This window comes from Manacus candei, unplaced genomic scaffold (genome assembly GCF_025592945.1).
Source record: "Manacus candei isolate 608988 ecotype Guabito, Panama unplaced genomic scaffold, ASM2559294v1 h1tg000067l, whole genome shotgun sequence".
NCBI lineage: Eukaryota > Metazoa > Chordata > Aves > Passeriformes > Pipridae > Manacus > Manacus candei.
Window position 1 is genome coordinate 5,166,407 of NW_026138115.1, and position 12,143 is coordinate 5,178,549.

Sequence of the window (12,143 nt, forward strand, 5' to 3'; positions counted from 1 at the left end):
AACACTTAAGGAAAAGGTTTTAATACAAAAATTCCAATCTCAATAATATAAAAGTATTATTAAATAGCAGTTATATCTCCTTGCTGATGCCGGTTTTAGTAAGAAACAGGAACTGTACACTTACTACAATCCAGTTCATTCCTTCTTGATATGAGCCTCTTCTGAAGGAATGAGCTAAATCTAGGGGTAGAAACTTAATTCATACATGCAGGTTTTTACCTTTGGCTGAAAGCATCCTGTTATAATGAAACATCATGTGATCTCTGATGAGGTATTGGTTAGTCAGACTTTGAGATGAGTCTACGCAGAAAGCTGTAAGATTAAAATACATTTGAACACTACAAAGGCGAGAACAAGAATACTAAAATTTTAAACTGTTATTAACTTCAATTCAAAGTCATAAAGCTTAAATTACAGTGTGCTTAACTTCTTTGCTCAATGGCAGCCATTTTTCTTTGCCAGTTACTATCACATGAAACCATTGTGTCTCCTTTGTTTTTTCCCACTGAGTCCACTAACTCAATAAACAGCTACACAAGTGGCTGAAATTGGACTACGAAAATGTCAGCATGGAAACTTCCTGTTTCTTCCCTCTATGCTTGTTTGAAAAAAAAGTGTCTGAGGTGCAAGGATGGCACAGAAACATACACTAGCCCATGTAAACTACTGACTGTAAAGGAATATTTTTAACCTCAAGGATTCTTTAAGTGGTAACCATATATATATTCCAGCTAACACAGATGTGACATCTTTATATATTTGCTTGTCTTGCTACCTATTTATAGCCAGCAGTACAGTCAAGGCAAAACTTACTCCTTGAGAGCATTTTCAGTAATGCATACTAAATCTAAGTGCTATAAACTTCACCAAATAGCTTGATGAAAAGGTTTTAATTATAATAACATTTTAATCATAAAATAAATTAATTGACATAAGAAGAACCATGTCAATCTTCTGATGAAAGTACATGTTACTTACCATTACTCTTAGTACTTAAGTGCCCTTTAAATGGACTTGTTGGACCACATCTGGGAATGACAGCAGGTGGGTGTTCACTCACTTCAACAAAATGTCAAACAAAAACTGAAAGTTAGAAAAAAAAAATCCCAAAGTGTATTTTTACAAAGTTAGAATCTTTCTCCAAGGAATTCATGAATGGTTCTAGTGGACCTTTCCCACTGAGGGAAAAAATCTTATTTAATTGTTCTATTATTACTGAAATACAACAGTGTATTTAAGTAACTTAATCTAAACACCAAGATACAGGGAAAATGTGATTTAAAAACTGGCACATGAATTAGGAATCTGCAACACTTTTAGAACACTGTTGTGAAATGACACTAAATCTGTATGAACAGATTCAATCTCCTCTCTTACAAAGCACAACAAGTACCAGGGCAATCTTGAATTCCTATAAGGATTTCATACTTTCAAAAGTCAGCCTTTATAGAGTGCAGGCTTCTGTGGCTTTCCAGTATTAGAGGTGGTGTTTGCAATAATAGTGCTCCCACTCCCTTTGCTGGGAAGTTGCCAGACTCGCAGTAAAAAAGGGACAAGAGAAAAAAAAAAGAAATGCTAACTGTCCTGCAATTGTTTTATCTTTATACTGTTTTCTCTAAAGCCAAAGGACAACAATCCTGCTCACCCATATCAATTTCAAATGGCTCATTTTAAATTCCCCTTGTGATACAATTCTTCCTAATTTGTGATTTAAGCATACATAGGGACAAACAATGCTAAATAATTTTAAAAATATTAAAATTCCAAACATATAGTAAAAATTCATTAGATTTAGAATTACTGTCTCCATAATGACTGTAAACCTCTGTCAATAAAGGATTTCTTTCCTGTTTATGTATTATATTTCTCCACCATACACTATTACATATGTGTGGTATTCACAGTATAGCTGGATCCACCCTGAAACCCGCCACTTCCTGAAGTTACAATGTACACATTTAAAGAATGCAAGTCTTCTAGAGGACTTGAATGTTAGATGATAACATTTCAGTTGATAAAATTTTCACTTAATGATAAAAAACCCCACCCATATATCAGAAATCTAGATTATAGCAGACACCTGAGAATAAGAAGTGTTCTAGTCACAATTCCCCAAAATAACCTAAATATTCCATTATTTTCTGTAGTTCAGAGCTAGGTTATGATTCCAGAGGGAGGCAGACGTGGTATTGTCAGATCAATGCTTACAACAGCACCTCTAACTCATTCTTATGTGACAGAAGAGACATTGTTATAATTACAGTAGATTCTCTTCGAGTAAATAAATGACTTTGTCCTGAGTTAAAGATGATAAGAGACACTCAGAAACCTGTTGCTTTTACTGTCTTCAGCTGGAGACGTAACTGTTCAGCACTACAGAGAATCCAGACGATTTTGAAATGTTCACTTGCTTCACATCACCAGCAGATGGCACAGAATAAATTCTATGGAAAACACTACTGGCTGTTGGTTTTGTCCTTTACAACTAATCTATATCTGAGGGAAGAGGGTAGGAGGAAAAAAAAGTCAGGACCAGTATTTCATTGGCAAGAAAAACTGTCAGAAAATGTCAAGAAGAAGAACTTAAAAACATTTCTGTGTCCTTTATTTCGGCTGTGGACATGTGGACAGCACCGGAGTCACTCCCAATCCACACCACAACCCCTGATTTACAGAAGCCCAAAACGCACTGAAAACACAACATCTCTTGTTAAGACGTCACAGCCTTTGTTCAGGCACTACGTTCCCAAATCTCAGTTCCCCCTGCATGTTCTAATTTCTATGCCACCAAAGAAATTTTTCAAGTCCCTGATCCAACCAGAGGGATTTGCAACCCTGCTCCTGCTAATTGCAGGATAACGTGTACTCAGCACTTTCACAAGTATCCTTGAACTTCCTTAGAAAATACCTAGGCCATTACAATTTTGATGCCTTTTTCAGGAAGTGAAAAAACCTTAAATAAAAGCATTCACAACTACTCTTATTTTAGGATACCCATGAAATGGCAGGATTGCAGCCCCTCTAGTACTGGACTCATTGAAAACTTGCACACCATTAACAAACAACATCTTCTTGCTGTTTAGAATATTTCCTTGCTGGGTAAAAGTTAATGCTGAACAGTGTTTTGTTTTTTTTTAATATATGGTTGGATTCTAGGGGCCCTCTATTCTGGCAAACTACATTTTCTTGTATTTCCACAAACAGCAGAACTTGTGATGAAGGCTTCCTATGGTCCACCCATGGTATCCTATGGTGTTTGCTCCTAGATTCTCTAACTCCCAGGCCAAATAACGTACCTCAGCTGTTCCTGTAAGCTGTGTGTCAGTGAGGGCGTTTGAGGCTCTCTCTGTGAACCACCTGTTTTCACAAAACATGTAGAAAATTTATCACAGAAAAAGGGTCAAAGAAACTAATTTGGCTAAAATAATGTTCAGTTCTACTGAAACAGAAAAGGCAAATAAGCAAATTTTTGGTTCCTTAGGATTCCAGGCTGTTTCACATACACGTTCCTTCAAACGTACATTTTCTACACTGAAGTCAACTTACAATGCTCTCCCAATATCTCCAGTCTGAAACTCAAAACTGCTTTTTAAAGTGTCAAATATTTACAATGAAGGTGCATGTTGCTAATGTCAGAGAAATATTTCTACCTGCTGAAGTAAGGTAGGAAGTGTTAATGGTCAAATGTTTCACAACTATAATTTCACGTTGTCTTCTGACTTGCACAGGTATTTGGTTAGCTTCAGGTTGTGTTTTCAAAGTTATTTGCACAACAGCAGAAGCAACTTAAGTTGAAGGCTTAAATATGTAAAGATCCTTTTAAAGGTGTAGGTTGGATTTTCAGTAAATTACAAGTATCGAGGCCGTGTTACTGAGAACACAGCTGCACTGGGCAGGGCACGTCTCCAGGATGAAGGACCACCGCCTCCCTAAGATCCTGTTTTATGGTGAACTTGCCACCGGCTGCCGCATGAGAGGAGCCCCGAAGAGGAGATACAAGGACTCCCTGAAACAACATCTCAGCCTCGGCCATGTTGACCACCATAACTGGTCTACTCTGGCCTCCAGTCGGGAGGTCTGGAGACACACCATCTACAACGCTGCTGATGCTTTTGAGAAAGCAGGCGGGATCACCCTCAAGGAGAAAAGACAACGCAGAAAGATTCGTGCCTTGCAGAATATACCACCTAAGGAGTCTTTCTGCTGTGCCTTCTGCAACCGGACGTGCTTATCTTGTATTGGCCTTTTCAGCCACCAGTGTGCTTGCAACAAACGTGGGTAGAGCCCTTCCCAAATCTTCGTTCGCGAAGCCCAGCCATGTGTGTACACAGTTAATCAAATACAAACCAAACAAAGGGAAGATAACTACAAAACTATCTTTGATACATGATACGTGTGATCTAAACATAAATTTCCTCACAGATATAAGTGGACTGTCCACACTGAATATAAAATTAGGATTCCCATAATGAGTGTTCTGCTGAAGTACAGAGAGCAAACATATTAAGAACTTTTAGAAATTCATTTGATCTTTTAATTCCTTGTGTGATATGCAACAAAGAAGAGAAAAAAATTTAAAAAAACTTTCCCTATAATTTTTTCCAGCTGGTATCTAAGTTAAGTAATAATTATATTATTTCAAAGAGATTTTTAAGATATTTTGTTTAAATTATATTTTAATTTTAAATGCATCCTATCTTTAATTCTATTTTTACAGTCTTAAAAATGATGAAAATTGGTGGTTTCTATTTGTTACTTTGCTTCCTGGTTGTTAGTGGATATGGAGAATTTATGGAAATCATTTTTCTACAAAGCCATTTCAGATTTGGAAAGTGAATATGTACTGGAGAGAAGCCCAGTCTTTCATTACAATGTTCTCCCAGGAAAGATTTTAAACACAAGTATTAGACTTGCTATTTTTATAACAAGTGTGTACTTCAGCCACAGCAAATAAAATATACCGAAAAAAATCAATCAGGCTATCCTTACCCACCAAGAGTTGCTACTTAAAAGATAATCCATAAAAAATACAGAGACTGGAGGTGGGATATTGGATATAGGCATCTAAATCCAGCACTACAAGACATAAAGCCTTTATTTAACTGTGCAGAGATGTGTGAACACTATAATTTCCAAAGGGCAGTTCCTAGACCTTAGCTTAGGTTCAAACAACCTTCAGACCAAGATGGATTTAGACCTCAGGTCTCCCAGCTGTTCCAGAGGAGTATTTTTATCACTCTGTCAGGATATTTTAACCCTTTTGTGCATTGGGGGTTTTTTTGTGGCTCCAAGACTCTTGCCTCCTCTCAGCTGGCAATGTAGAAAGTACCCCTATCTCTAACAGACTAGAACTGCATCGTTTGCATGGTATTTGGGGATTTGATCCCTCTCAGGCTGATAAGGGCCCAAACTGACAAATGCTCTGCACAAACGCTCTAGCCACTACACTAAAGGTTTGGTATTCTCACTTCTTCCGCTGACAGCTCTTTTTCCTCTTCTCTTTTCCCCCAAAATCTCAATGCTCTAAACCTGAAATAGTTGAGACACCTTTGTTCAAGTGGGTAATTCAGGCAACTACATGCAGAAGGTTTGTGCTGTGAATTTCATGCAAGTCAAGGATGCTCTATCACTACCACCTTTGTTCCACCAACTAGTTTAGTGATCTTTTCAGTGGTCTTTCTTCCTGCTATGAATTCACTCTTCTAACTCCATACAACTAACAGTACACTACAGCACTAATGCTGTACACATGCTGAGGAAGGAACAAAAATGGTTTAAATAATCTCTGTGAAATCCAAAATGAGTTCAAGCAGTGATAGAAACTCCTTTAAGCATTTAATGTAATATATCTGACAAGGTCATAGTTAAAGGAATGAAACTATGCCCCAAAATACACATTACTCTCCTTTTGGTACTATGTGAATTTTTAAACTAAAGTATCCATTACCTCTTTATGCTACAGAAATTGTTGTGCATATGAATGCAACACAGAAATATATAGAGTAAAAACTGATATCTGAAAGTACATTAAAAGATTAACCTGATTAAGAAGATCCGCACTGGATTTAAACTTAATTTATTTAAATAAGAAACTAATTTTTCTATTTCTAACTATTTGTCTGTTATATTAGCATGATGATATAACTAAAAAAAAAAAAGTATACTCTACTAATATTACTACTAACGAGGCCTGCTCTCCTGTCCATGTAGCTCCCATCTTTCATACCATATCCCCTAAACCCCTTTCATGTCCCCAGTTTGCCACCTTTTCCTTACCTGTGGTCATTCCTCCCCTCAACCATCCCCTACTTGCTCAGCTGTGGCTGACGAGGTGCTATGAATACTACAATTGGTCATCTAGTTTAAGCTTCTCTGGTTGCTTATCCTTGGCTGACTAGTACTTACCCTTTAGTTACATATCTGGGAAAGAACACAGAACAGAATTACTTTCTCTAAAAAATGTGTATTAATTTGTTGGGTTTTCTCCTATGCAGTCACTGACAATACTCCTAGTTCTTACTCTAATGGTTGAAGTTGGCCAGTAGATGCAGAACTAGATAGAACGAAGGGCCAGCAGAGAGCAGTGACCCATCCACAGACTCCTCCTTTAGGAGAAGGGGTTAAAACACTTGTTTTTCACAACACCAATGCAATCATGAGAGATCTTCAAACGTGGCTTTAGATTTATCCACTTACGGAATGCAGATAGTATTCAATTTTATTTGAAAGTTATGGTGAGTACTTAATAATCACACCTGTATTTTCTTCCCTATTCCTGCAAGGAAAACAGAAGCCTCTTGGACTCTTTTCTGATTTCAGTGATAACAAAACTCCTACCAATTCTGAGAGTATAAAGTTGTGGATGTGAAGCCAGCTTTAACAGAATCACATTTAAGATTCATTAAGAAATGGCAGAATTCAGTTAAAAATAGTCATTATTACCTAAATTTTCTGTTGCAGAACTTGATAAAGCCCCAAGAAAACACAATGCCCTGATTTCATAAAAGTCCAAATATTCCATCTGAATTTTGCATGGGATCATTTGTGTCACAGACAAAATACGATGAAAGTGATACACACCTTGACACGCACTACACATAACCTTCTAAGCTGTTAATTAGATGGGTGCTATTTATACACTTAACATGCTGGATTACACAAAAGCTCTTCTTTACATGTACTCCCAGTGCCTTAGAGTTAGGTCCCTCAGTCCTTTACAACTAATAATCCAATAATAGTCTGCATAAATTAAAACCATGCAACCAAAATTATGTTTCAGTTTCAAGAGTCAAACCCTTCCCTGAAAAATTTAAGAAATCTAATGAAATAGCACAGTAGCCTGAAAAGATACTGAGTCATATTTGATGAAATAATTATCGAAAAATATTTGTTAAAATTTTTCTAGCTACAGGTGTGGCCTTTAAGGGAAGTTTTGGATGCAAGTTATTGCTCTATTCATACTCCAAAAGCAGAAACAAAGAGCTGTGTGTCAGTAGCACATTTGGCAATACAAGATGCAGTCACAGAAGCAAATGAACTTTAGTCAGTTCTGTACAACTACCTGAAAGGAGGTTGTAGTGAAGTGGGTGTTGGTCTCTTCTCCCAGGTAATCAATGACATGATGAAAGGAAATGGCCTCAACTTGTGCCAGGTGAGGTTTAGATTAGGTATTAGGAAATTTTTTTTCATGGAAAGGGTTGTAAAACGTTGGCTTAGAAAGCATCAACTGCCTAGGGAAACGGTGGAGTCACAATGCCTGGAAGTGTTCAAAAAACATGTGGATATGGCACTTGAGAACATGGTTCAATGGTGAACACGAGGGTGGTCCTGGCTGATGGTTGGATTTGATAACCTTAAAGGTCTTTTCCCACCTTAAACAATTCTATGATTCTATGATCATTTGCTTGGGCAGCATCTCTGGAATTAGCAGCGGCACCTGCAGTTTCTGATTTTTTGGAAGGGTGTGTGAGGGATGGTGTTCCAGCAGTGACTATATGCTGCTACTAAGTGAAAGGTGAACAACTATCAATACTCGTACCACAGTTCAGACACCGCTGTCTTACAAGGTTACTAACCTGAGTTCCCTGGATAGTTGTGCCTGTGCAAGAAGGCACATGGTAATCCAGGAGCATATGCCACTATGTGCCATAACAACTCCCCTGGGGGAATGGTGCTACTATTCAAGGGTGCTAGATCACAACCTCATGAGTACATCCTACACAACCAGTGTGTGCTCTGACTTCTACTGCTATGTGGAACTCAACATGTCATCCTACGAACATGTGGTTTGAAAGTGTTTCAATATCTACTGTCACACAGACCAAGAGATAAAATATATGTATATATATGTATAATATGTCTAAACATATAGACACACGATATGTAGATTCTTCTACATGTATGGAAAAAAATCTCCCTTGTTAGTATAATCTGTGCCTACAAGAATGCCCCCTCCCTCGTCCCCTTAGTGCTATTAACTTCCACCCTCTCCTATTTCTACCTGGAAATAGATTAGCTGAAGTCTAATGCACAGATAGCCTTGCCCAGAATGCAGAGCAGAGAAACCTTGACCCGCTGTGCTATAGAGAAAGTTGCAGGGTATAATATGAAGAAAAGAAGCTAGCAGGGTTAATGGTTTGAATACTGTTTACTTTAACAGGTATTTCACTTGAAGCATGTAAGAAATCTTCAATGAAATTGGACCAATTTGGCACTTAAGTCCTTATACAAACTTATTTGCTGAATGGAGATGGGATTAATCACATTAAGTGATTAAAACTCACTTAATAGACTATTTGACTAATGGTTAAACTCAACTTCTGAAAAACTGAACTGATACTACCAAATAATGCTTGAGTTTAACAAGCTGTTTGTTCAAGTGGCAAACGAAGAAATACAAAGAAAAAAAGCAGTTCAGAAGTCACAGATCTGTGTTAACACCCTTTCAGTTCCAGTCAAATTAATGCAAGGATTTACTGCAATGCAGTAAAAATCTAAGTAAAATAGCGTTGTCTGAAAATGTGTGAAGTATTTTAATTTAATTTTAGAATCTTTGAAGCCTGTGCAAACTGCCTAAACCTAACAGCATCCTCCATGCAGAAGTAATGATGACTTTCCCACTATTATAAAAGTGGCATAAATGTGTGTCATTGACTAACAGTAAGCGTATGATTTCATTGCTGTTCAGGTATGTGCAAATCGCTGGCTGTGGGAATTAAACAGCCCAGTGCAGAAGACTGGATTTAAGCAACAAAACTGGTTTAAAATTACAGTATTCAGATTATTTGAGGTCATACTACAAATCTGTGAGTATATTAACTGACTCCTGAAATTACTACCATAAATAACTTCGAGGTTTATACCTGGAATTAGGGAAAAACATAACGGATTAATTCTTCAATATTTCTATGGGGGGAAAAACCCCTCAGCCTTATTTGAACTTCAAAAAGACCTACATGCAAATCCTATATAGTTCAATATATTAAAAAAAAAAAGAATTCTATTTGCTCAGTATTCTCACTAGACAAACCAAACCCTGATACAAAACAAATAAAATCTTTTGGTTCTTTCTTTACAATAATGAGGCAAAGTCGGAACAATAAACTTTGCACAGAACACACAAGGGCATGGAATAGGGTATCTCACCTCTTCTGCATTAATGTTTTGGATGGACAGTGTGTAGATACAACTGTCTTACAGAGAAACCATAAATATGATGTGTTATTCTCTCTCTTTCTTAAACTGTCTGCAAGCAATCCAATGGCTGTTCTAAGTTTACTCAGGCACAAAAATTTTTAGGGTAGTTCAGTGTAAGGAATTATTATCTCTGCCTATGCTAATCCTTGTTCTCTGTAAGAATTCATCCTGTGTGTCTGTGAATCCAGACACTGGGCTAGCCAGTCACACACTATGGACTCCATCATAACTTTCTATGCAGAGAAGCAGTAGCCTCCCCTGTTAACACACACACGGTAGGTTCTTTCCTACTTCTGAAGCTTTTTTTTTGTTAAACAGAAGTCATTCAAACAAAGCTTGCTGCAACCTGAATGAAATTTAGATTGTACATCCTACATATTCCCATTTTATAGTCAACAATTAGCATGCTTTCTGATTGTCTATAAAAGTATTCTGACAACCAAAACCAAGAAGACTCAGAAAAAGAATAAATCTGTAATAAAATTGCCTTCATGCTATATGAGACCATAAAAATTGGATGCACAAGATACTAGTTTTTGCCTGAATTTCCTATTCCCATGTAGTATTAGAATTCATGTTCAAGCTCTACTTTGCTATCAGACTTCTGAAGTGACATTTGTCACTGTCTCCAAAGACTGGAACTGACACTGAGATGCAACATGAAAGCATAACGTTATCTCAAAGGCTCTGACCTTATGCAGCTATGTATAATTTTGACATTACAGTGCAGGACAGACTAATTCCTACCATAGTTTTATATTATGCATGTAATCCAGTTCATATCTAAAAATATCTTATTCCAGAGTTGGTTCATGCAAACATTTTTGCGTGTTTATGCCTGTTTTTATCATGAATGACCAACACCCATAAGACTATAGGAACAGAGCACCAGAGCAGCCCACAGATGGTTAAACGTGTGTAAGGAACCATTTATAAGACCTTCAAAGCTTTTGAGGCTTCTATTTTTCAACTACACTTGCATTAAAGTCCCAAGCCAAAATACTTGGATCTGCAGCCAAATGCCATATGATGTTGAACACACAGGCTACCATCCACTATAACAAACCGTGAATACCAGCTTTGAAGAAGACAAAAGTTGACTCAAAAAAAAGTTGGCACAGAAATTTGGGCCTCGCAAAGGCAGCGGCGGATCCTGGCCGCCTGACAAGCTGCCCACAGCGGCTCTCGATGCCGGTACAACACAGGAGCACAGCGCGATGACGGCTGCGGGCCGGCCAGTTCCAGGGCCCGTCGCTGGGAGGATTACAACCCTTAGGGAGTTTCTAGACACTAGGCTGTCAGTCTCTTTCGCAGCCCCGGCACCTGGCTCTTCTCCCCGCCGCCCCGCCCGGGCCCCGCTGCCCACAGCTCGGGGGGCCGGGTGCGAGAGGGACGAGTCTCGAGCCCCCTCAGTGCCCGCCGCAGCACCCCGAGCGGCCCCCGCTGCCCCGCAGGCTCCGTGCCCGACCCATCGCCGTGCCCACCCCCACACCGCAGCGGGGAAGGGGGAGGCGCTGCCTGCCCTCAGCCCCAGGCGAGACGGGCCGCGCCCCGCACCCCCTCGGCCGGCACGGTCGGGGCAGGCTGGGCGGTAGTGCGTCCCGCCGCCAGGCAGCCCCCCGCCCGCCAGGCAGCCCCCGCCCGCAGGCAGCCCCCGCCCGCCACCGAGCCCCCGCACCTTGGCTCCGCCTGCCGCCGCTCTCCATCCTCAGCCCTCCATGCCCCGGGCCGGGCCCGAAGGGGCGGCGCCGGCCGGCGCTCGGCCCGGCGGCAGTGGCGGTTCGTCCCCCGCTGCGGGTGGGGCGGAGCGGGACACGGGCCGGGCCCGGCGGGTCCCGCCTCAGCCGCCTCGCCGTTGCCATGGCGGCGGGAGCGCGGTGAGGCCTCGCCCCCGAAGCCCCGGCCCGGGGGGCAGAGCCGAGAGGCCGCAGGGCCCTGCGGGTCCCCCCAGCGGGCGGGCTCGAAACGTCCGTTCCAGCGGTGCATTGCAGCCAGGAGAAAGTTTCTGCCCCGTTTTGTCCTTCATTATCTAAGCCTATTTCTTGTAACTTGACAGGAAGTCGAAGAATAATGAATGCCAGGGAGAAACTTACGGCAAATCGCTCATATTTCAGAGAAGCAAGTGACAAATCAAGAGCTTAGAGCGTTCCCAGTGCATTACACTGAAGAATTTAAGAAGCACCTTAGAAATGAACTACAAATTAAACTTTTGATAAGCAGGATTTATCCCATTGATTAATATATGTATGCTGATGTGCTAGACTTGAACTTTCTGAAGAAGTGATAGGCTTATATTTACATTTTGTTGGGCAAGTTGCTGTTTTCCTTAATGCGAAATCTCTGAGATTTTTTTGTATATTTTGTGTGAAGATTTTTCTCACTGACCTGCCAGGGGCACTGCAGTCCCCTCCATAGCCAGACACCTCACAAAAGGGTACATGTAGCCC

The 12,143-nt window shown here is 40.2% G+C and overlaps 1 protein-coding gene across 8 annotated transcripts in view; it reads right to left on the reverse strand.

Annotated features, from left to right (window-relative positions):
• The window catches only part of SPATA7 (spermatogenesis associated 7), a 36,742-nt gene extending 25,251 nt beyond the window's left edge, over positions 1–11,491 (reverse strand). For 2 of the 8 annotated variants that reach the window (XM_051806649.1, XM_051806644.1), the window contains exons 1-3: positions 11,375–11,488; positions 979–1,059; positions 220–312 (exon numbers count right to left, since the gene is read on the reverse strand). In XM_051806649.1, coding sequence (XP_051662609.1) covers positions 220–312; positions 979–1,059; positions 11,375–11,402 — 202 coding nt within the window. In that variant the 5' untranslated portion in view covers positions 11,403–11,488. Of the gene's footprint in view, positions 1–219; positions 313–978; positions 1,084–2,329; positions 2,440–3,296; positions 3,358–11,374 lie in introns of those variants that run through there. The other 6 variants (XM_051806652.1, XM_051806650.1, XM_051806646.1 and 3 more) reach the window with 5 other exon arrangements.
• Between the last annotated feature and the right edge of the window lie 652 nt (positions 11,492–12,143).